Source organism: Felis catus, chromosome B4, assembly GCF_018350175.1.
Source record: "Felis catus isolate Fca126 chromosome B4, F.catus_Fca126_mat1.0, whole genome shotgun sequence".
NCBI classification, from domain to species: Eukaryota; Metazoa; Chordata; class Mammalia; order Carnivora; family Felidae; genus Felis; species Felis catus.
In genome coordinates this window covers 14,367,760-14,391,918 of record NC_058374.1, presented here as the reverse complement: position 1 = coordinate 14,391,918, position 24,159 = coordinate 14,367,760, and the positions used below count along the sequence as shown (strand labels likewise).

Genomic DNA, 24,159 nt, shown 5'->3' with positions numbered 1-24,159 from the left:
TTCTGAGGATCCGGCAGCATCTCTCCTACCCAGGGGCCATGACATCTGAGTGTCACACACTCCTCCTGGTCTGCAGAAGGCAGACCACAGATACGCCACCACGGGCAACGCTTGATCTACGTGGGCCTTGACATCATCCTGACATCTCCAGCGACAGGAGTTTCACCTGCCAGTTTTTTGTTTTTTTTTTAACAGTTCTGTTGAGATATACTTCACATAACCCTACAATTCGCCTATTAAGAGTGTACAATTCTGGGGCACCTTGGTGGCTCAGTTGGTTGAGCGTCCCTCTTTGGCCCAGGTCACGATCTCATGGTCTGTGAGTTGAGGGCCCCGCGTCGGGCTTGCTGCTCTCAGCCTGTCAGCACAGAGCCCACTTTGGATCCTTTGTTCCCCTCTCTGCCCCTCCCCCCTTCCCTCCCTCCCTCCCTCTCTCTGTCTCAAAAATAAAATACTAAAAAAAAAAAAGTGTGGACTCTAACTGGACTTTCTGGCTCTTTCTGGGCTGTCCCACTTTTATTTTCTTTTTTTTTTTTTAATTTTTTTTTAACGTTTATTTATTTTTGAGACAGAGGGAGACAGAGCATGAACAGGGGAGGGGCAGAGAGAGAGGGAGACACAGAATCTGAAACGGGTTCCAGGCTCTGAGCACGCAGCACAGAGCCCGACGCGGGGCTCGAACTCTCGGACCGTGAGATCGTGACCTGAGCCGAAGTCAGACGCCTAACCGACTGAGCCACCCAGGCACCCCTGGGCTGTCCCACTTTAAAATAAGTAAAGTGTACCGTTCTGTGGCATTTCGTAGATTCACGGGGTTGTACAACTATCCCACAATCAATTTTAGAACATTTTCATCACCCCAAAAAGAAACCTGTGTCACTTAGCTGTAACTCCCCGGCCCTCTTCATCCTCCCAGCCCCTGACAACCACTGATCTGTTTTGTCTCCATAGATTTGCCTGGTCTGCACATCTTGTACAAACGGAATCCTTAGCCTGATGTTCTCAGGCTCCATCCACGTGTCAGTGTTTCGTCTTTCATTGCTGAGAAATACGCCATTGCATGGATGTAAACACATCTTCTTTATTCAGTTGTCAGTTGGTGGGCATTTGGGTGCTTTCTGCTCGTTGGCTGTTACAAATGATGCTTCTCTGAACGTTCGTGGACAAGTGTCTGCGTGGCTCGTTCACGTCTCTCGGGCATACACCTAGGAGTGGGACCACCTGGCAGTGGTTAGCATTTTGAGAAGCTGCCAGACTGTTTTCCATTTCTGCCAACAGCGAGTGAGGGTTCGGCTTTGTCCACGTGCCTGCCGGCACTCTGTTACCTTTGGGGATTACAGTTGTCCTTGTGAGTGTGAAGCTGTATGCCTGTCAGTTCTCATCTCCAAACTGTAATCTGCCGGAGGCTTCTGGAAAGTGGAAAAGTAGTTCTTCCTCATTGAGGGGTGAGGCAGTTCTGCTGCTTATCACTGTGTTACTGCCATCAGATCCGTCTGGGAGTTTGGAGGAGGGGATGGCTAATTTAGTGAGAAGGAGAGGAAAAGGGGGAAAAAAATTCTTGGTGAGCTAGAGTTAACGAAAATGATTGCAGTTTCTCCATTCTACCACAATAAGTATAATTAAAAAAAAAACTTTTTTTTTTTTTTTCAACGTTTATTCATTTTTGGGACAGAGAGAGACAGAGCATGAACGGGGGAGGGGCAGAGAGAGAGGGAGACACAGAATCGGAAACAGGCTCCAGGCTCTGAGCCGTCAGCCCAGAGCCTGACGTGGGGCTCGAACTCCCGGACCGCGAGATCGTGACCTGGCTGAAGTCGGACGCTTAACCGACTGCGCCACCCAGGCGCCCCAAAAAAAAAACTTTTTAATGTTTGTTTACTTTTGGTGGGGGGTAGGCAGACAGAGAGAAGGAGGCAAAGAATGTGAAGCAGGTTCCAGGCTCCGAGCTGTCAGCACAGAGCCTGACACAGGGCTCGAACTCAGAGACTGCGAAGTCGTGACCTGAGCTGAAGTTAGATACTTAACCCACTGAGCCACCCAGGCGCCCCTAATTTATCTTTTATAGAACAAAATTGACACCCAGGACAAAAATTTCTGGATTCTTCATTGGTGGAGAAATTTCCATCCAGTTGGGTAGGCAGGCATTCAGACTAGTCATAATCTCTCACTCTCTATCCCTCTGGATTAAAGCATTTTAGAGATTTGGAGATACTTTATTTTTATTTTTTTATTTTTTTTCAACGTTTATTTATTTTTGGGACAGAGAGAGACAGAGCATGAACGGGGGAGGGGCAGAGAGAGAGGGAGACACAGAATCGGAAACAGGCTCCAGGCTCTGAGCCATCAGCCCAGAGCCTGACGCGGGGCTCGAACCCACGGACCGCGAGATCGTGACCTGGCTGAAGTTGGACGCTTAACCGACTGTGCCACCCAGGCGCCCCTGGAGATACTTTAAAGTAGGTGTATTAGACAGAAGAGCCTCCCAGTGGTTTCCAGAAAAGCCATAACCAGCAGAGTAAAAGAATTGAGGCAGGACAGGGATAATTCCCTGGGTTGGGACGCCAAGGGCATGTCTTGATGACTTTAGTTACCACTCCCCACCCCCTGCAGCCAACAAAGTATTGAGCACATAGTAGATGCACAATAAAGACGTGATGATAGGCTATAGCGTTACAGCAGATACTCGGCACCCAGGAAGAGACAAGCGTCAAGCTCTTGGGGAACCAGAAAAGACTGTTTATTTCACACTGCTGCCGGCCCAGCAGACTCATGTCCAAAGCTGAGCATCCAGCTCGGGTTTTACTGATCTTTTATACATAATGTGCTTCTGGGTTGGGCGGGACTAGTATAGTCAAGCTTCTGGTTCCTGGCTGCTGGCTCATGTCAGAGACAAGCCTGATAACAGAAGCCCAGAGCATGTTAAGGGAGTATCTGGCCTCGGACATCTGGCTGGCCCTTTCTATTTGCATTTACCAGCTTTTCTTCTCAATAGTAAGTTTACCCTGTCGGTAGGAGAACTGTAGCTTTCAGAGTTTTTTAACACCTGGCAATAGGTGATTAGAGTCATCTCAAGAGCCAGAATTATTCACTCATTGATTCAACAAGCATTGGTCGTGAAAATCTAATGTCAGGCATTAGAGCGACACAGACCTTAGGGATGCAAATGTGAATAGCGTTCATCTGTTACACCCCCCCCCCCGCCCCGCCCCACCACGATGTGGTACATCCATTAACCACACAGTCACAGTTCAGCAAGTTTACCACTCTACAAAGGTGCCAGCCATACCCTCTCTACACAGGGCATTCCTGAAATATTCAGACTCCCAAATCAGAGAATTCGCAAAACCATACTTACCCGCAGCGTACTTCCTGCGCCAGTATGGGGCTCTGATGTGTTTAAGCCCAGTTGCTAGTCAGATATTTATGGTTGTCTTTAGCCACCAGATGATTTTAAATATAAACATCACAATAGTACAAATTTGATGAAAATAAACCACTCATTTTGGGGTAGGAACGCATGGCTGTTTTTAGACCACTTGGGTGCCATTTGGCTGGGTCTTCATGTTGTCTCCAGAAATGCGCACTGCTTTCTATTTTAGGATCAGGAACAGGGAACTATGAATCTGCATCTCAAGCACTGTCTCTTCAATAGTTTTTCTCACTATGGAAGATACCTTTTATTTATGTATGTTTCTAAAAATTTTTTTAAATTTTTTTTAACATTTACTCATTTTTGAGAGACAGAGTGTGGAGTGGGGGAGGGGCAGAGAGGGAGACACAGAATCCGAAGCAGACTCCAGGCTCTGAGCTGTCACCACAGAGCCCACTGTGGGGCTCGAACTCACAAACCGCGAGATCCTGACCTGAGCTGAAGTCGGATGCTTAACTGACTGAGCCACCCAGGCCCCCCACCTTTCTTTTTTTGGGGGGCGATTTTTTTTTTAAACGTTGGGAGATACCTTTTATATTTCAACTTTACAGAGGAGTGAATTGTCAATTTTAAATGGAAAAGTTTATGATTTTAATACATAATAACTGACGGAAAGAAGAGTCCCTTTATGACCTTGCTATTGGGTGATAAGGCTTTGTTATCAATTAGGATACTCTGAGGTATCCTGTGGGTTAAAATAAAAAAAAAGCTCACAGTACTGTTGTGTAGGTCGCCAAAGGTTTGTTTCCCACCCACACTGTGTGCGTGCAGGCAGGGTCCCCCACTCCTTAGAGGTATCAGGGGTGTCGCTTAGGTAGGAGGCTCCATCCGCTCCTGTGTCAGGGCTACAGGGCTTGGTGGGAGGGTGAAGTCAGCAAAGAGGAAAGTGTAATGACTCTCCACCTTTCCCCCAGGAGTGACACCTGTCACTTGTTCTAACTTCCCATTGGCTGAGTGAACTGCCTATTCGCACATCAGTTTCCAGGGGATGGGGATGTATATGTGTGGTACTTTCCAGTGGCCGTGGGGGAGGAGATTCAGAAATACTGGTAAAGAGAGTGGCTGGCTGTCAGTAGAACATGCAACCCCCCTCCCCGCACCCCCGCACCCCACTTTTTTTTTCTCTTTTTTAAAGTAGGCTTCACTGTGGAGCCCAGTGTGGGTCTTGAACTCACAACCCTGAAATTAAGACCTGAGCTGAGATCAAGAGTCAGATGCTTAACCCACTGAGCCACCCAGGTGCCCTGAGCATGCAGCTCTTGATCTCGGGGTTGTGAGTTTGAGCCCCACGCTGGGTGTGGAGATTACTTAAGAAAAAAATATTGGTGAGCAGGAATAATGTTTACCACACATCTGAGTAGGAAAACCCTGCTCTCCCGCTGTGTTTCTCCTTTACCTTCCCACTCCTGCCACATCACAGCACTGTGACACCAGGGGTGCGGGCTTTCCACCTAGCAGCTCTGCGACACCAGCTGGGTGCCCTACATACTAACTCCTTTCTGATATTGTCTTCCTGGAGGTCATCTCACATGACTCCCCCCCTCCCCGCTTCAGATGCCAGTCTCAGGCCCCGGTCATCACCCCTGCTTCTGACCAACCAATTGTAAGTTGGGAGATTATACAACCCCTTCCTCAGGTTCAATTAGTTTGAATTCACAGAACTCAAGAAAACGGTGACTTACTGTTTACCAGTTTACTGTAAAAGGATGTGATAGAGGGTACAGATGAACATCCAGATGGAAGAGGTGCATGCAGCAGGGTATGTGGAAAGAGGCATGAAGCTTCCATCCCCTCTCCAGGTGCGCCACCCTCCCAGCACCTCCGTGTACTCCCAACCTGGAAGTTTTCCAAATCCCGTATGTACGTTTGGGATTTTTATGAAGCTTTGTGAGTAGGCATGATTGGTCATTAACTCCATTTCCAGCCTCTCTCCCTTCTCTGGAGAATGGGGGGGAGGGCTGAAAATTCCAAGCTTCTTTTTTTCTTTTTAATTGTTTATTTATTTTTGAGAGAGAGACAGAGAGAGAGAGAGAGAGAGAGAGAGAGAGCGCGCGCACCAGAGAGCCAAAGAGCACATGAGCAGGGGAGGGACAGAGAAGGAGAGGGAGACACAGAATCCAAAGTAGGCTCCAGACTCTAAGCTGTCAGCACAGAGCCTGACGTGGGGCTAAAACTCACGAACCGTGAGATCATGACCTGAGCCAAAGTTGGACACTTATCTGACTGAGCCACCCAGGCGCCCCTGAAAATTCCAAGCTTCCAATCATGGCTTGGTCTTTCTGATGATCAGAGACTGATGTATTTTTTTCTGCTATTTCATACATTTTCCGGAGAAATGACATTCTGTTCCTATGGAGCTTACATTGTAGTGGGAAGAGCAGATAAGAGCACCAGGTTAGAGTGTGCTACATGGAAAGATGCTCAGATGGCAATGACAGGGGGGTCATTGCGTTGGGGACACCTAATCAGATTAGGGGAGGAGCAAGAAGTTTTCTCGGAGGAGGTGATTCTTGGCGTGAATCTTGAGTGATAAGCAGTTTACCAGGCAGCAAAGGAGACACGGATGTCCTGGCAGAGAAAACAACATGCTTATCCACGTAGTAATAGCAGTACCTGCTGCTTATTGGCCGGCTTTCTTGGTGCAAGCCGCTAGACTGCACACTACAGGCCCTGTCTCATTTAGCTTCCCGTGGGCCTCCCATTTGCGTCTTACCTACTGCCTTAGGATGATATGCCTCATAAGACAGGACTTTGCTCTGTTTGCTGTTGTTCCAGTAACTGGTGCTCTGTAACAAACAACAGACATCTCATTAGGCTCACAGATCCTGTGGGTTAGGAATTTGGAAAGAGCCCGGGTGCAAGGGTTTCTCACTGGGGCTCATGCAGTCCACGTTCAGATTTCAGCCGTGGTAAGCGGAAGGCTCTGCCAGACTGGACACCCAAGGTGGCTCACTCGCGTGGCTGGCCGGTAGCTGTGGCTCAGTGTGTTCCTCCCTCCGCGTGCCCACCTCTGGCCCCCCAGCAGGGCTGGATTCAGGGTCGCCTGAGCGAAAGACTCTTCCACAAGAAGTGGGTAAGGGCCGCTTGCCGTTCTCACTAGACTTGGAAGTCACATATTGACACATCCGTTGTGAGTGCTTGGTTGTGAGTGAGCCACAAGACTGTAAGTGCACACATTCCGGGGAGTGGGACTATTCCCAGGGCACAGGGGTGCAAGAGCACCTGGCTCGAGGGGTCCCAAATAGACCAGGGTCAGCCCCTCACCACTGACAACATCCAAAGGCAGAGAGATGAGTGGAGGCGAAACAAGAAAGGAATTTATTTCGGTGAGGTCTCAGAGAGTGTCTCCAAAGAGTGTCTCCAAAGTACTTCCAGGTTTATATAAGGAAAACATAAGACAGAGGTCGGCGGGTACATGCAGGGGGGCAGTCAAGGTCAGGTCGATCATTGTCTTAGGAGTCTCGCTGGTGTCTAGGGAGTCCCTATTGCTTGAGGAGGTAGTTTTGGTTCCTGTGTGGGATGCTTTGCCTGCAGGGTCTTTTGCCTGAGTTGACAGATAAGCTGGAAAGAACTTAATCAATTAGGAAGTACTGACTGAGGTCAAAATAGAGGTAGTGGAGGTCTCCTTTCACATCCCACCAGCAGAACAGCATCCCAGTTCTATGGAAGGACAAGCCCGTGTCTTCTGTAGCCACTTCCTGCTGACCAGGGATGACGCAGGGATTTCAGACCGGAGGACTCTGACAGGGTAGGATTTCGTTACCCTAGTCCCTCCCAAAATATACGGTAAGGCCGTCTCCACACTTGTGCGAATAGCATAGGCTCCCATTTGACGAATACAAAAAAGTCAAACAACAACCACAAAGAACAAGAAATATAGCAATGCTAAGCAGAGCATGTTTCCATTTGGAAGGAATCAAATTTAGCCAAGTACTAAAAGAATCTAGAGCTACAGTGTTTATAGCAGTGATATGTTTGTTTAAATCTTCTGTGGCTTCAGTTTTCGGGTAATTTGGAGTGTAGACACAACATTCTGTTTTTTTTTTTTTTAACTTTATTTATTTGGGGAGAGCGAGCAAGCACAGGAGGGACAGAGTGGGAGAGAGAGAGAGAATCTCAATGCACGCTGATAACACAGAGCCTGATGTGGGGCTCGAACCCACAAACTGGAATCAAGACCTGAGCCACGTAGGCCCCCTGACATAACATTCTGTTTTAATGAGAGTATAGGTTTCTTCTTGGGCTACAGTCATAATATCAGGGGCCATGCTGTGTTTTGTTTTGTTTTGTCTTGTTTTTTAGAGTGCTAGCAGGGGAGAGGGACAGGGTGAGGCGGTACGGGGAGAGAGGGAGAGAGAGAGAGAGAGAGAAAGAGAGAGGGGAGGGAATGTCTTAAGCAGGCTACATGCTCAACATGGAGCTTGATGTGAGGCTTGATCCCATGACCCTGGGATCATGACTTGATCCAAAATCAAGAGTCAGACTGACTAAGCCACCCCAGTGCCCCAAGGGCCATCCAGTTTTGAAGGACTGCTTTTCAAATTTATGTGGTTTCATCATTTAGGAGGGTGACTATTTGCTGGGTTTAATTAAAGGTGGCCACTGTATGCTTAGCCAAAGCCTTTACTTGTAATTCTACATTGATAGAGGCAGCTCCTGGGACAAACATGATCAAGGGTAAAACCATCAAGAAGCCCTCTTTGCCTGATGTCTAGCTTTAACAATGTCCTGATTACAAGGAATCACTGGCATGTAGGAGACAACTCCTCTGGGAGATATGGGCATCCCTAAGTGCATCATCCACTTTAATCATAAGGAAGGTGGGCCATCCACTATTTCCACAAGTCCATAGCTAACCCATGGAGTGGGGTTTGCTCCAGCTTTTGAGGAGCGTTTTGCTATCCCAGCCACGTAGTAAGTAAGCCATGTAGTAAGTCACGGTGATAGTTGACTTATACAACCGTTGAGGAATCCATCCTGTTGTCCAATTGTTAAAATAATCATGTGCCCACGGGGTCCTGTTATTATCCCCGCTGAGTAATAGGCAAGAAGATTGTCTCTATACATGAGCTATTGTGGCCATTCTCTGAAGTTTACCTCAAGTTGTCTAGCTTAGGCAAGCGACAAACATCCCAAAACCACCAAAGCTAGAATTTTATATCCCAAAAGGTGTGTTACTGAAATATAAATTTTCTCTCTAAAATCACTCTATTGGGGTGCCTGGGTGGCTCAGTCGGTTGAGTGTCCAACTTCGGCTCAGGTCATGATCTCACTGTTCGTGGGTTTGAGCCCCGCATCAGGTTCTGTGCTGGAAGACAGCTCAGAGTCTGGAACCTGCTTCTGATTCTGTGTCTCCCTCTCTCTCTCTCTCTCTCTCTCTCTCTCTCTCTCTCTGCCCCTCCCTGCTTTCACTCTGTCTCTGTCTCTTTCAAAAATAAATAAACATTAAAAAAAAAATTAAAATCACTCTCATTTTCATCAGAGATAGTCAAAGTAGACTAATCTGTTTGTAAAACAAGTCCAGTTTTAACAAACTTGGCCCAATTATTGGCATAAGCACAGCAAGAATAGTCATTGTATAAGTTCTTATCAATCTGCTTTGCTGGGACTTTTTATAATGAATTAAAAAACATTTTTTTAACGTTTATTTTTGAGAGAGAGAGAGAGAGAGACAGAGACAGAAACAGAGACAGAGTGTGAGCTGAGAAGGGGCAGAGAGAGAGGGAGATACAGAATCTGAAGCAGGCTCCAGGCTCTGAGCTGACAGCCCAGAGCCCAGTGCAGGGCTCGAACCCACCAACTGGGAGATCATGACCTGAGCCAAAGTCTGGCGGTTAACTGAGCCACCCAGGCGCCCCTATGATGAATTTTAGATTGAACTTTTAATAGCTTCTCAGGGCCAGAAACCAAGCCAAATACTTGCCTTCAGATTTGCCTTGCAGTAGGGCACCTGGGTGGCTCAGTCGGTTAAGTGTGTCCGACTTCAGCTCAGGTCACGATCTCATGGTCTGTGAGTTCGAGCCCCCATCAGGCTCTGCACTGACAGCAGGGAGCTTATTTGGGATTCTCTGTCTCCCTCTCTCTCTGCCCCTCCCCCACATTCTCTTCCATTCACGTGCATGCTAACTCTCAAAATGAATAAAAAAAAAAAAAAAAAGATCGCCTGAAATACCTATAGATTTGGACGAATTCCTCTTCTTGAGGTCCCCAAAACATCCTACGGTTTCCTGCAGCCATCAGGAAGTGACCTTCTTTACTCACCTCCTAAGACTGCTGGGAACTCTAAGCAGAGTCAGGCCACCATTTTCTTTTTTTTTTTTTTTTCAACGTTTATTTATTTTTGGGACAGAGAGAGACAGAGCATGAATGGGGGAGGGGCAGAGAGAGAGGGAGACACAGAATCGGAAACAGGCTCCAGGCTCCGAGCCATCAGCCCAGAGCCTGACGCGGGGCTCGAACTCCCGGACCGCGAGATCGTGACCTGGCTGAAGTCGGACGCTTAACCGACTGCGCCACCCAGGCGCCCCAGGCCACCATTTTCAAGCGCTCTGTTGGCTGCATGAAGTCAACCTGAATTAGTTCCTTGAAGCTGTGTGGTCATATTGGAGTCTGTGCGTGTCTCTCCAGTATGACATTCCAGTCAAAACCTTGATAGCGTAACCAGCATTTCCAGTGGTGTCCTGTTACAAGGAAGACAGATTTTTATTGAACTTATGCAAATAATTTTAATTGCCATGAAGGAAAGAAGGCTCGCTGAGAGTTTCCGAAATCTAGAGGGTTTGGGAAGGGAGGAAAGATAAATGTTTCAGTTTGTTCACAAAGGAATATTTTATCATGTTTATGCAAGTCATAGGTATGACAGTTTCCTTAAATCTGGAAGAGCAAACGTTAGAGAACCAGCTCAAACCAGAGTCACAAAACTGTTGTCATCTTCCTCAGTCTTCAGTCCCTTGTTGCCACTTCTTGTTCTGTTTGAGTGCAGCTTTTCCTTTAGTTCTTACCCAGTTTAATTTTACGATCTTAAAGATATCAGAAACCTGCAGTTCTCAAAAGCCCTTTCAATGAATCTCCTTGAACATGAAACACACTTTCCAAGAGCAAAGGCAAAGTATAAACGACTCAAAAATGGCCATGTTTAAAGGTTTGATGAGAGTTCATTATAATGCAGTTGGCAAGGAAATCAGGTTATTTCTGTGACATGCAGCGTTTCACCAATTAGAATGTCAAGGGATGGGGCGCCTGGGTGGCTCAGTCGGTTAAACTTCCGACTTTGGCTCAGGTCATGATCTCGCGGTTCATGAGTTCGGGCCCCTCATCAGGCTCTGTGCTGACAGCTCAGAGCCTGCAGCCTGCTTCAGATTCTGTGTCTCCCTCTCTCTCTCTGCCCCCCCCCCCCCACACACATTCTCTGTCTCTTTCTCTCTCTCTCTCAAAAATAAACATTAAACAAAAAAACAATGCCAAGTGATGACCTTATACCAAGACATATTAAAACTTGAGAGATTTTGTATAAGAACAGTGATACCATTTACCCATACAACATAACCTAAGAAGGTTTATCATCATTTATTTAACAGTGTTCCCCAAATAACATTCCAAATGAACATGTCTAATTAGTCAAAAAGACTTCATTTAGATTTGAGTATTTAAGAACTTTTGTTAAAAACTTCAGAAGCTTTTAAAGCACATACCCAAATAGGATTACAGATCATTACAAAACTTAATATTTAATTATCTGTTTAACCAAGGGTGGAAGGGTACCTAAGTTGTTAGCAAAACTTAGGTCCTTTAATAATGAAAAGTTTCTGTTCTCTTAAGTAATCAAAGACCTGATAAAGACAAAGCATAGACACTTTGTTTTTCTGGGCAGATAAAGAAAAAAAAGCTTTGTTTACAATCTCTTATCAAGAGGAGACCAACAATCCGAGAAAACTTTGTCTTTTTAACAGAGAGAAGAGCCAACCTTCATCCTTAATACAGGTGTCCTTTTAATATTCATTCATGCCTGCCTGAGTCCTAACCACACATAAAATTCTTTTCCAAAGATTCCCTTCACGGGGCTCCTGGGTGGCTCAGTTGAGCATCCAACTTTTGATTTGGGATCACATCCTGATCTCACATGTCGACATGGAATCCGTGTTAGGTGTGGAGCAGGCTTGGAATTTTCTCTCCCTTCCTCTGTCCCTCTCCAGCTCGCATGCTCTCTCTTGCACTCTCTCTCTCTCTCTCAAAAAAAAAAAAAAAAAAAAAAACCCAAAAAGCAATGATTTCCTTCACAGACCTTCTACAACTTTCTTCTCACATTCAGATTTTGTTTTAAGTTTTCCCTCTTTAAATAGCCAGTCTCATTTTAGGACAAGTTACTACTTTTCCCTCAATAAAAATGTATTCCCATTCTTCATAACTTTCTTATAAAAGACATGTCTTACTTTCCCTGCATACAGAGTTGCTTTCCTGGTCATTTCTTGGCAGTCTCAATTACGTCGATCAGACCTTTTACTTTTAGAAACGTTAGTCTCCGGTGAAAACTAAGCAGTAACCAATTGTGAACTGTTACACCATCTTTCATTTGGAAGGAGTCTTAAAAGTGTTGAGTGTGTGTTGAAAACTACCACAGTCCATCTTCTGGCCAAAAATTATATTCTCCCATATGTGGACTACATTTACTCTCCCTAAGACCCTTTCCAGAATCATATCTGTGTTTTGGCTTATATATCAGGCTCAAGCTTTAAGTCTAGGATCTCATCATGTAAACTAAGTCTAGGTGTGATCATGTCCACTTCCTACACATCCCTTGTGAAATGGTGGACAGATGTCAGAGAGCCCTGGTGGATATTTCCATCCCAGAGCGGGTTAGTAGAGAGCAAACCATACTCAGTGGTCTGTGGCAGTTCTGAAATCCAATCAGGAGCGTATTGATGAGGTTTTGGGGTGATGGGTTTGTGAGTCCCAGAGCTGATGACCGAGAAAGAATTCTCGAAGATGTCTTTGGCGCAAAAAGGTGATTTTATTGAAGCTCATGGACGGGAACCATGGGCGGGAAGAGCTGCATCAGGGTTGTGGGGAGACATTGTTTTATGGAGTGGGGGGACATAGAGTCAAGAGGGAGTTTCCCAAACAGACTTTCACATGCTAAAGTCTTTCTGGAGGCCTAGCTATTGTCAAGCTAAGGTTGTTTCTCCCTGTTGCAAAGTATTAAGACAGTAGGGAGTTCCTGGACTTTAGGCTATGATGGGATTGCCTTTTTCTGGTAAACTGGTGGATATTCTTATCAGTTTAACCTTTTTTGTTTGTTTTTGTCCTTTCCTGTTTTTGGGTAGCCTGGAGTGTCCAAGGAATATCATACATGTCCCATGGTGAGGGGCAGGGGGAGAGGCTGCTGTTAGCCTGCACTTTGCCCTCAGCCTGCCCCACGCTCCCTCATCAGTGTCTCCAGCTCCTGAATCCAAGTTCAGTCCCAGTCCTTGGGAGCTGTCCTCCGTGGCTCTGGTGTCTTGTCTTTCGGGCTCTTGGTGCTGGCTTTCCAATCACCCTTCCAAAAGAAAATGGACTTTGCACCTGAGTGAGTAACCTTTGTCTGCTTCCTGCCTATAAAAGGTTGAGGGTCCAAAGTCTTGTTTCCATTTTGTTCTGCTCTCTTTCAAGCGGGTATAATGCTTTTAGAAAGGTGTTGGGGGCTGTCCTGCAGTTTTCATTTTAATCCACTCTGTTAGACAAAAGCCACCCAGAATTCTCTTCTTTCAGATAAGCTTTTCTCTTTGTTGGATTCCTGGTAAGGATGCTGTAGGACAGAGATTCTTAGAAGCTCTGTTTACAGAGGATAGACAAGTCCCATCCTTCAAGAGATTTCGAAGGCCTTTTGTCTGTCTGGAACGGTCCAGAGGCACCACCTTCATCTTTCTCAGGTCCTCACAAAGGGTCATACCGCTCCACCCTAGTGTTGAGTTTCTGTCCTGAGGCCATTTCTTAATATGCAAACCCCTTGCCTTCTGGAGATGCTGGGGATGAGGAACACTTATTTTTTAACCTACAAAGTACTGGGTGAGTTTATATGTTCTCTGACTTCCACTCGGAAACGGAATAGCTTATTCTTCAGTTGATCTCTCTCTTGCCATTATCAACAGCTGGGCAAAGCCAGCAGCTGCATCCCTCTGCTCAGAAATCTTTTTAGTTAGATCATCAGCTCGTAGGTACATTTTCTGTACATCATCATCCGGCCACAGCTTTATAAATGTTCCTGTAGTATGTAACACGGGTCTCCCTTCCTCGATCAGATTCCATATTTGAAAATGAAAAAGTCACTGAAATAATCATGACATGAAATACTGTCTCCCTTTTTCTTGGCACCCTTGCCTTGTGTTTTGGGGATTTATTAGAGTGGCCCTCCATTTCCAGGCACCGCATTTCTGATCCAGATTTATTGCTATGTAACAAATCATCGCCAAGGTAGTGACACAGAACAGCGGTCACTTCGTTATGCTCGCACCTGCTGTGGGTAAGGAGGTGGAAAGGCAGTTTCTCGCTTGGTGTCTTGTGCAGGTGCAGGCTTGACCGAGCTGGTGGTCCTGCCGGGCTCCCTCCCCCCGCCCCCGTTGCTGCCGGCAGCTGCCCGGAGGCCAGGCCGGTGTGCTGTCCGCCATCCGCTGGCCCGGCCCTCTTTGGGTGCTTGGGCCTCTTCCATGGCTCCTGGCTGCCCCCAGAGTGACATCCTCAGGGAGCCAGGTGGAAACTGCATGGCCTTTTGTGACCTAGCCTCCAGAATCACACGGTGTCACTCCTGCTGGGTAAAGAGCAGGGGTGACAAGCTTGCCCAGATTCGAGGGGAGAGGAATTGACTCCACCTTTTGTTGGGAAAAGTATCAAAGAATTTTCAGACATGTTTGGAAATTGCTTGCACCCGGCATGGTATCTGGCAAAAAGAGAAGCTCACTAGGTCATTGCATCCAATAAATCGGCCGGTCTGCCTCCCTTATTGTATTTGCTTATCAGTCTTTAGCAGGTGCAGTGTGACCCAGTAATAACAAGTTATGTTACAACGGGGCTTGTGTTTATAATGTATTCTTGAAAAATAGAGACATGGTACTTCACGCTTTTATTCCAAATGAATTAGAAAGCTAAATATTATTTTCCAAAAGTCATAGAGTCAATAGAGGGACAACACAGAAGGATGATCATATAGTTTTGGAATAGGCAAGGTCTTTCTAATAAGCAATGTTTAAAAGCCCCAGAAGCCACAAGGGAAAATTTTTTAAATACTAGGCTCCACCAGAATGTTAAATGTCTGTACAGGAGAAGATACCATAAAAAATACACGGGGCAGAGTATTTGCAATCTAAATTATACACAACAGCCTAGACAGTGTGATGCAGACATGAAGCAGTATTGCACAGGGCCGTTGGAAGGATGAAAGAAAAGTGCCCGAAGTAAAATTACTTAACACTTGATAGGTTCCATCCACGTGGTTCTAAAGACCACCTACAAACCAATTTTTTAAAGAGAGGGGTAACAGAAAAAGGATATGAGTGAGCAATTCATGGAAAACTAGAAGTGGTCCATTAACACGAAAAGATGTATAGCCGCGCTCCTGATTAAACAAAAATTAAATCTGCAGTGAGACTTTTCTACCTGTCAGACGATCAGGGGTGAAAAAGAATGGTAGTATTTCAGTATTGGCAGAGAGGCTGGGACACTGACGTTCTCGTCTACTTACGGCTCTTTGTTCCTTTATAGGTGAGGTGTGTTTTGCCTCTGACTTCTTTCAGGGTTGTTGTTTTTTTTTAATCTTTGATTTTCAGTAGTTTGAAAATGATAACGCCTGTGCTGAGGCGGAGTGTTTTTTGACCTGTATCCTCCTTGGTGTTCTCCGAGCTTCCTGGGTCTGTGGTTTGGTGTCTGACAAAATGGGGGAAATTCTCAGTCATGTTACTTCAAATATTTTTTCTTAATGCTTATTTATTTTTGAGAGAGAAAGAGAGTGCAAGCAGGATGAGGCAGAGAGAGGGAGAGAGGACAGAGGATCCGAAGCAGGCTCCCACTGACGGCGCAGAGCCCGACGTGGGGCCCAAACTCACAAACTGTGAGATGGTGACCGGAGCCGAAGTCAGACGCTTAACCCACGGAGCCACCCAGGCGCCCCTGTTTCACATATTTGGTTTCTGTGCTGGCCTATCTGGTTTCTGTGCTTGGTCTCTCTTCCAGCTGTGTATTTGGCCTTTCAGTACGCCTTGTAATTTTCTCTTTTTAGCCAGACGCGAGGTACTTGGTAAGAGGAATGGACGTAAGTGGGCCTTTGGTAGCATGGTGGCACGGTGTGGGCCGGGGAAGTTCCGTGGTCCCGCGATTGGGCCCCTGCCGGCCTTTAGTGAACCTGTGCCTCTGGACTGCGCACTCACTTGTGCTTTCTTCAGTTTTCTTCTCCCCCCGTGTGTGGGACAGGATGCCACAGTGGGCTGGGGTCGGGTATTTCCTTTCCCCATGTCTGTTAGGCTCTGGTCGACTGGTTTCTCCCGGGGCCAGGCCTTGTTGAGAACAGTGCACTGGCGGATTTCAGAACGTCGCCTCTTCGCCTCCCACTGCCAGGCGTGTGTGAGGAGTTTTGTCTGGTATTTGCTGTGGGAACCTGATTGGGCTCCTGGAGGTAAAGTGTGGGTCCCCTTCTCCACACGCAGGCCCCAGCACTTGGTCTGTTACATTTGGGGTTTTCTTTTCTTTTCTTTTCTTTTCTTTTCTTTTCTTTTCTTTTCTTTTCTTTTCTTTTCTTTCTCCTTTCTTTCTTTCTTTCTTTCTTTCTTTCTTTCTTTCTTTCTTTCTTTCTTTCTCTTTCGTTTTTTTTAATGTTTATTTTTGAGAGACAAAGAGAGACAGATTGCAAGCAGGCAAGGGGCAGAGAGAGAGGGAGACACAGAATCCGAAGCAGGCTCCAGGCTCCAAGCTGTCAGCACAGAGCCTGATGCAGGGCTTGAACTCACGGACCATGAGATCATGACCTGGGCTAAAGTTGGACGCTTAACCGACTGAGCCACCCACACGCCCTACATTTGGGGTTTTCTTCCTTGAGCAGCGGCTCCCATGGAGATGTGCACTCCTCTGGCTTTGCTCAATACCCTGTATTCACCCGTCCATCTCCAGTCTTGGGGCCTCTAGTTTGCCCGGTGCCCTCGCCTTTCTCTTGGATCCAGTAGGAATTGTTGATTTTTCAGTCTGTTAGGATGGAGCAGTGATTTCTAAGCTCTTTACATGCAGAACCAGAAACTGATTTACTGTTGGTGGAGAGGCTGTTGGTACAGTTTAGTAAAGTGATCTTAATTTTCTTACTAAAACTAGAAATGTGCATGCTCTTTGACCTAGCATTTCCACCTTTGTGAAAGCATAAAGATGTAAATACCAGAATTTTTTTTTTTTGGCAGTAGCATTTTTTAATATAGGACTGGTTAAATAAAATATATATTTACACAATGGAATGCTTTCCACCTGCTAAAAAGAAATGAGGTACCTCGGTGTTTCCTGACATGGAAAGGAGTCTAAGGAACATTAAGTGGAAGGAGAAAAAAAAACAAGCTGGCAAATGGTATGTTATTTTTTTTTTTAATGTTTGTTTATTTTTGAGAGAGAGAACACGTGTGCACAAGCCTGTGTGAGTGGGGGAGGGGCAGCTAGAGGGAGGAAGGGAGAATCCCAAGCAGGCTCCACGCTGTCAGCACAGAGCCTGTCGTGGGGCTCAATCCCACAAACCGTGAGATCATTACTGAGCCCGGACGCTCTGTCATCTGAGCCACCCAGGGGCTCCAGCAAATGGTATGTTTTTAAGATTCGGTTTTTGTTTAAAACTTATTCATGATAGGGGCGTCTGGGTGGCTGAGTCGGTTGAGCATCCACCTCTTGATTTCAGCTCAGGTCATGATCTCACGGTTCATGGGGTCGAACCCTGCTTCCAGCTCTGAGCTGACAGTGTGGAGCCGGCTTGGGATTCTCTCCCTCTCTCTCTGCCCCTACCCTGCTCTCACGCATATGGTCCGTCAAAAAGGAAAAAAAGAAAAAGAAAAAAAAACCCAACTTATTCATAGTAAAAATTAAGCCCTGCTTAGAGAAGAAAGAATATTTTGGAAGAATATATACCAGAAAAACCATTGGCTGCCTTTGAAGGACAATGTTCTAAAGCTGTTAATATGTATCAGTAAGAGTTGTGTCTTGTATGATGCATGTATATTTGATAATTAGGTAAAAATTCAAGAGAGAAAGCAGGCAGCAACAGATAATTGAGAACAATAGAATGGAACTGATTGTTTCTATCACTTTTCCCTACATCCAGGCAATAATGCAGTAGTAATCTCGGACTCTGAATTTTAACTTACCTTCCGGGAATACTTTGGTAGCGTAGACCCAGTTAACTGGAAATTGCAAATCTCTCTGTGTTTCTTTTGCTCTTTCAGAAGGTGACAGCCATAAGTTGACAAGAGTTCCAGACAGAACTGTTTTACCAGTGAACGTTTTTTTTTTTTTTTTCACGTAGAATTTTTTGTTGTTCATTCCTCTTGTTAAATTATTTATTAAGGACAATATCCCTTCTGCAGAGAAGTGGTTTCTTTGGCTCTGTGGTGTTGAGATTAGTGGCTTGTTGTACCCAAGAGATGTTTATAATGGAGTTTTTTACATGTATCTCTCCCTTAAAGGGCTGACTAAAAAGTAGGTTAGCAGAGCAGTGATACATGTGAGAGCTGTTTGACTTCATGATAAAATATGATCTGTATCTACAGTCTTCCTGCTCTAATGATATCTGAGATCTAAGCACCTGTACTATGACTGAGTGTAGACTGATGATTCTTTGTTACTTGTCCTGTTAACTTCGCATCTAAATTTCATTTCCGGCTTTACATCCTGTTGTGAGTTTCTGGATCTAATCCCATCCTGTGTGTGAGGGGGTGGGGCTTCCCACAGGACACCAGGCAGTTCTAGGACACAAGTAGAATTCTCATACAGTTGTGCCGTGATACTGTCTACCCAGAAGTAGTATCAGATTCCCTGGGGTAGGGGTTCAGTCCCGCCAGACTGCTCCCACCCTACCCTGTCCCCCCACTTCAGACGCCAGCTACAAACCCAAGTTGTCACCTGAACTTCTGACCAACCAGCTGTAAATCAGAGGTTCCCAAGACCCCTGCTCTGATTCCATTTGTTAGAACAGCCACAGAACCGAGAGAAACATTTTTTTTTTTTTTTACTAGATTACCGGGTTATCAGAAAAGAAATCAGGTGCGCCCCGTGGGAGAGATACGCAGGGCCAGGTGTGGGGAAGGGGTGTGGAGCCTCTGTGCTCTCTGAGCCCGCTACTCTCCCTGAACCTCCCCGTGTTCACCAGCCCAGAAGCTCTCCGAACCCTGCCCTTTTGGGTTCTTATAGAGGCTTCGATATGTAGACGTGACTCATGAAGTCATTGGCCATTCTGCTGCCCCCCTCTCTCCTCCCTGGGGGAGGGGGCTGGGACTGAAAGTTCCAAACGTCTAACACATGGTAGGCACCGCTGGCAACCAGCCCCCATCCTCAGACGCTTTCCAAAAGTCACATCATTAACATAAGAGACATTTTTAAGCTCTTGTCACGTAGGAAATAGGTACGAGAGCTATATACTTGGTCATCTGAATGATCAAATATCTTTGTTTCTTATAAATCACGGTATCATGCATCCTGACAGCTTTTTTTCCCCCTGCCTGTGTCTAATCTGTGTTGTCCTAAATGATTAACTTTATATAATGATTTTTTGTTCTTGTTTTGCCCTCTGTAAATTTCCTAACAGAAGTCCTGGAGCAGACTTGGGTGCCAAAAAGAAAAAGAAGAAGCAGAAGCGAAAAAAGGAGAAACCAAATTCCGGAGGCACCAAGTCAGACTCGGCATCTGATTCCCAGGAGATTAAAATCCAGCAGCCTTCAAAAGTGAGCCCCGTTTTACTGTCACCTCTGTGGTTTCTCAAGCACGTGAGAGCTGGTTTGTGGGGCACCCTTAGGCATTTGCTGTGACTGTATGCTGGAGGGCGCTGTACCTGGTGGCTATTTACAGCCTCCTGAAGCTGATGTGAAGTACCTGAATAACTAAGAGGTACAGACTGAGTTTTTGTGTGTATGTGGATAGAGCCTGCAATTTTCCTTTTTCTCAGAGCAAATTAGTACGTAGATTGTAGCGGAAGAAGTTAAGTCTCATTGGGAGCTTGTTAGGTGTGCTGTGTTTTTTTTTTTTTTTAAGTTACACTTACTATTTAATTACTTTTAGTTCAGAAGATATTCACATTGTAATTTTTCTGGGTGTCTGTCTAATTACCTGAATAGCACAACACCATCTGGCAGCAGATTTCAGCGGGAGCAGCCACGGGTAAGTCTTCCGTTGACTTTGGGTCTGAGCAGTCTTCAGTGGCCGTTCTCAAATTCCATTGCCGAGGGTGGGAAATGGCTCCTAACATTCCCGCTGGAGAAACACCCATCCAGGACCAAACCAGCAGTTGTCCCGCTGAGCCCCGTGTTGGCAGATAGCCGGCCTCGTGGGGCTCTGGTGGGACAGATGGCAGGCGCCCCTTCCTGTGTGGCCAGCCGCGGTCCCCCTGGCCGTGAACACAGGCCTTGTGTGCTGGCCACAGGGACGCACAGAGCCTTCTTGATGCAAGAAACTCACAGCGTGGAAAGGGGCAAGATTCGAAGGAGGACGAGGCAGAGATGACGCGGATGGTCACAGCTCCGTGTGGGTTTCCTGGGTAGCGCGTGGTATAGCGGAAAGGGCTCGGGAGCGGACCGGGGAATGTGGGCTCACGAGACGCGTGGGTGTCACCCCCTTTGCGCCTGTGTCCTCACCTGCAGCGTGGGGGTCTTGCCTTTTGCCTCCTGCCCCAACTCACGGGGCCGTGAGGAGGAGGTTACAGTTAAATGATCTCTGTATTATAAAGCACTGCCTACATGGTGGTTATTAGCACTATTCAAGTTTCGTGGGGTTGAAGTTTTTTTTCCTTGTGCACAGTTGACACTTTATCACGAGAAGCGAATCTTGCAGGCAGTCTCTCTTGTTGTTACCGTTTTCCTCGTAAGGACCAGGAGTCACTGAGAGGATACTTAACTTTGCCCAGTTTTCCCTCTGTGGGGTGAGAAGAAAATGGGGTCTTCCCCCGCCCCTCGCTTTTCAGCTCGTCTCTCAGGTAATAAATACTCTGTCCACCACGCATACTTTCCGAGGTCACTCAATTAAGGTGCACCGTAAACTCATTTTTCCCGTTCCTCAGTCGCTTCGTCGGATCCCTGCGGTGTCGCTTCTATGCCGCTGTGACCCTCCTTATTGCTTCTCCCATCACCGTCAGCCTGTTGCCCTCTCCACACCCCCCAGTGGTTTTGCACCCTTCCTTTACTTCTGAAGGTCACTTACAAGAAACTAGAGCTAGTCACCACAGGAGGAACTGCTTGCATCATATGGTAGAGAAATTATTTTCTTTTTAGGTTGAGAATACATCACAGTGTTTTAACGCGGGCCTTTCTCCATTGCATTTGTTTAAAAAAATTTTTTTTAAGGTTAATTTTTTTTTTTGAGAGAGAGACACATGCAGAGTTGAGTGGGAGAGGAGCAGAGAGAGAGGGAGACACAGAATCTGTAGCAGGCTCCAGGCTCTGAGCTCTCAGCACAGAGCCTGATGTGGGCCTTGAACCCATGAACTGTGAGATCATGACCTGAGCCCAAGTCGGACGCTTACCCGACTGAGCCACCCAGGCGCCCCTCCATTGCATTTTGTTTTAAACTGGGGCTTCCTTACACTAGATGCTGGCTCTGGATAACCCTGTAAATTACAGTGGGTGGTGTTTCGGACATTCCCTCCTCTGCACTCATGGGCCAGAATAAGATGGTATTTGTCTGGATTCTTTAGACGTCTTAGTGGTGGAGGGCCTGGACGTTTTTCCAAGGTATTAAATTGAGAAAATAAAGGGTAAAGGGCACTGTTGGTATTTAATATTCCACCGACGAAAAGAGGTGTGCCCGACGTAGGGATATGGTAGCGGGAAGCTAACATGGGGTTGATACACGTCCTCACCTCCCCTAACACCAAATCGTTTCCCCTCAGGTGGTGTTGCTGTGTGGAAGGTGGATGGATAGTTTTAAGAATATATCATAGCTGGGGATGAGTGCTGGGTGTTGTATGTAAGCGATGAATCATGGGAATCAACCCCCAAAGCCAAGAGCACACTGTATATACACTGTAGGTTAGCTAACTTGACCATAAATTATATTAAAAAAAAAAAAAGAAAATATCATAGCTGAATTTTCCTTGCTGCTTTATGACCACGGATTTGAAAATTGTGCTCACTTGTATCTACTTTAAGAAAGCACTTAAAATAGTGAGCATTCAGATATAAATATTTCATGAATGGTCATTTTGTGGAAAGACTGCTAGTCAACCTGATGAGGCTAATGAGGTAGGGTTGACACCACTCTGAGGTCTTTATGGAGCTGAGATGGGATTGGCTCCTTTGGAGCAAAGATGCTGATTCATGTCGGTCGCAAAACTGCTTGAGTTTGGTATGTTGGGGATTGAGAATTTAACTCCAAAATTAGGAAAGGAAAATTCGCATGACAGATTCAGTACAGGCACTGTGTAGGTTCAAATTTGCTTTTAAAAAGATAAACGGGTGCGTGTTCAAGCATTACTAGTTGAAATATGCTGTGCTCTGAGTTCCTGGTTAAATTATAGGTCTTCAAAGAGACTGCTTTGTTGGGGGTTCAAATGCATGTAAATTTCATTTTGCTGGCAATCAGTCCCTCTTATGTTGGAGGTTCAGAAGAGACCAGAGCAAGAGAAATCTAAAAATACAATAAATGGGACTAGCCAAAGTATTTTTTCAAGTTAATATGTGGAATTGAAATCTGATCTTCGTGACTTAGACCTCTATGAAAATACCAGATAAACAGCTTACAGAATTGTGGCAGTCCTGGGTGATGCCGTTGGACTTAGAAGTGGAGACGATACTGACCTCAACCCATCTCTGGTTAGACTCCAGCACTTTGTTTCCTTGAGTTATTGTAGTGGCAAGAATCCTAAGCAAACCCAGTGACAAATCAAAGACAGGGCAGTCCGTGTTAAATAAATCCTGTTTTGTACTGTGGCACATGGGTATAGCTTCCCAAGTCAAAGGATCAACCCCAGACCACAGACCTCAGATTCAAAGTTGAACAGAAGTCCAGAGCCACTGTTAATAAACCAGCGAGTGTCGATGGTACCTCTCCTTGATGCCCATGGTGTGTTGACATACAGGAAAACCGAAGGGCTCTGAAGTTCTCGTCAACCACTTCTGAACTACATGGAGAGCATTCTTCGTGTGGCATCAAAGTTCAAAAACTAATCATTTTGTGTATTGAAAAAACTCCGTGATTTTACTATTCAGCACTGCGTGCTCTCATTTTAGGAATAGTCTCATTTTCCATGTGGAATTACATTATTTGAGGGATTAAAAAAAAAAGAGCTGGGAATCTTCAGAGATAAGAGGAATATTGGCTTCGAGGAAGGAACCTTAGAATTTAAAGATACGTTCATTTTTCCAGACTGAGAATATGTTTTACTTAAAAAGGTTAGTTTCCAACACTTGGGTTGGGGAAAACAGGCTGTGGTTGCCAAAGAGCTAAACTCTCGGAAGAAACTGCTCTTTGGAAGGTTTTGTCTCTGGGGGAGGATCGGGGCTGGGAGAGGGCAGGGGGTGGTCCAGGAGGAAGGCATACGTAGTGAGATTTTCTTTCTTGGTTAACTTCCTTCCCAGCTTAGCACTCAATTCACCGTTCTTTCTGTCTTTTTTTTTTTTTTTTTTTTTTTTTTGAACTAAAATTTCCCTTTTCTGCCTGGTTTGCATCCTAGCAGTCCTTTCCTTTGTCCCCACATTGCTGCTGCCGAGCATTAACCCTAACAGTGACACCAAGGGTGTGCCTGACTGGCTGCTGTAGGGCAGTGACTCATGCGTGCGTGTCACTCCTCCCTGCCACTCCTTCCAGATGAGTGATGGTGACGACCCCTCGCAGCCAGGTGGGACCCTGAAGCCAACGGGTGGTTGGCTTTACCTCAGATTTCCAAAACTGTCAAAGCCCCATTAAAGCTACAGAGCTGTTGTGATCTTTAACATAATGCGTTCACTTCTGTTTTAGTGCGTTAGCGCTTGAGCCCAAGACCCTGACCAGGCTTAGAGGAAGATTGTGTTTTTGGTGTTGTAGTCTCCAGGGCAGATACACACGTGTCTGGCCCAGGTTTTGGAGCCATGTAAGCTTCCTCATCTTTGTGTCTGTGTCTTTGCTGTTATAGAATCCCACCATTCCAATGCAGAAGTTGCAGGATATCCAGAGAGCAATGGAGCTGTTGTCCGCATGCCAGGGCCCCGCCAGGAACATTGATGAGGCTGCCAAACACAGATACCAGTTTTGGGACACCCAGCCGGTACCCAAATTAAGTAAGCTTTTCTGCCTTTTCCGCACCCCCCCCTTCCCAACCCCAAAACACAGCTGGGTTGACAACAAACAAAAAACACAAAAGGAACGTCATTTAACATATTTGCTTTATGTCACAGATTAGAAATTTACACAAAAGTCATATTTTTCTTTAAAATATAAATATTGCGTCGTGATATGGCTTTCAGGAGAAACAGTTTTAGAGTCGCATTCCTCTTCCTATAAAAAAACCCAGGTTTCTCACTTGAAACATTCGTATATTTTTAAAAATGTGTAAAAGGGAGCGC

At 45.9% G+C, this 24,159-nt stretch overlaps 1 protein-coding gene across 5 annotated transcripts in view; it reads left to right on the top strand.

Annotated features, from left to right (window-relative positions):
* NMT2 (N-myristoyltransferase 2) overlaps positions 1–24,159 on the top strand; it is a 76,884-nt gene that overhangs the window by 25,123 nt on the left and 27,602 nt on the right. For 4 of the 5 annotated variants that reach the window (XM_045060932.1, XM_023256394.2, XM_023256396.2 and 1 more), the window contains exons 2-3: positions 19,218–19,353; positions 23,730–23,874. In XM_045060932.1, the coding sequence (XP_044916867.1) occupies positions 19,218–19,353; positions 23,730–23,874 (281 nt within the window). Of the gene's footprint in view, positions 1–19,217; positions 19,354–19,743; positions 19,787–23,729; positions 23,875–24,159 lie in introns of all 5 variants that reach the window. The other variant, XM_023256395.2, reaches the window with a different exon arrangement.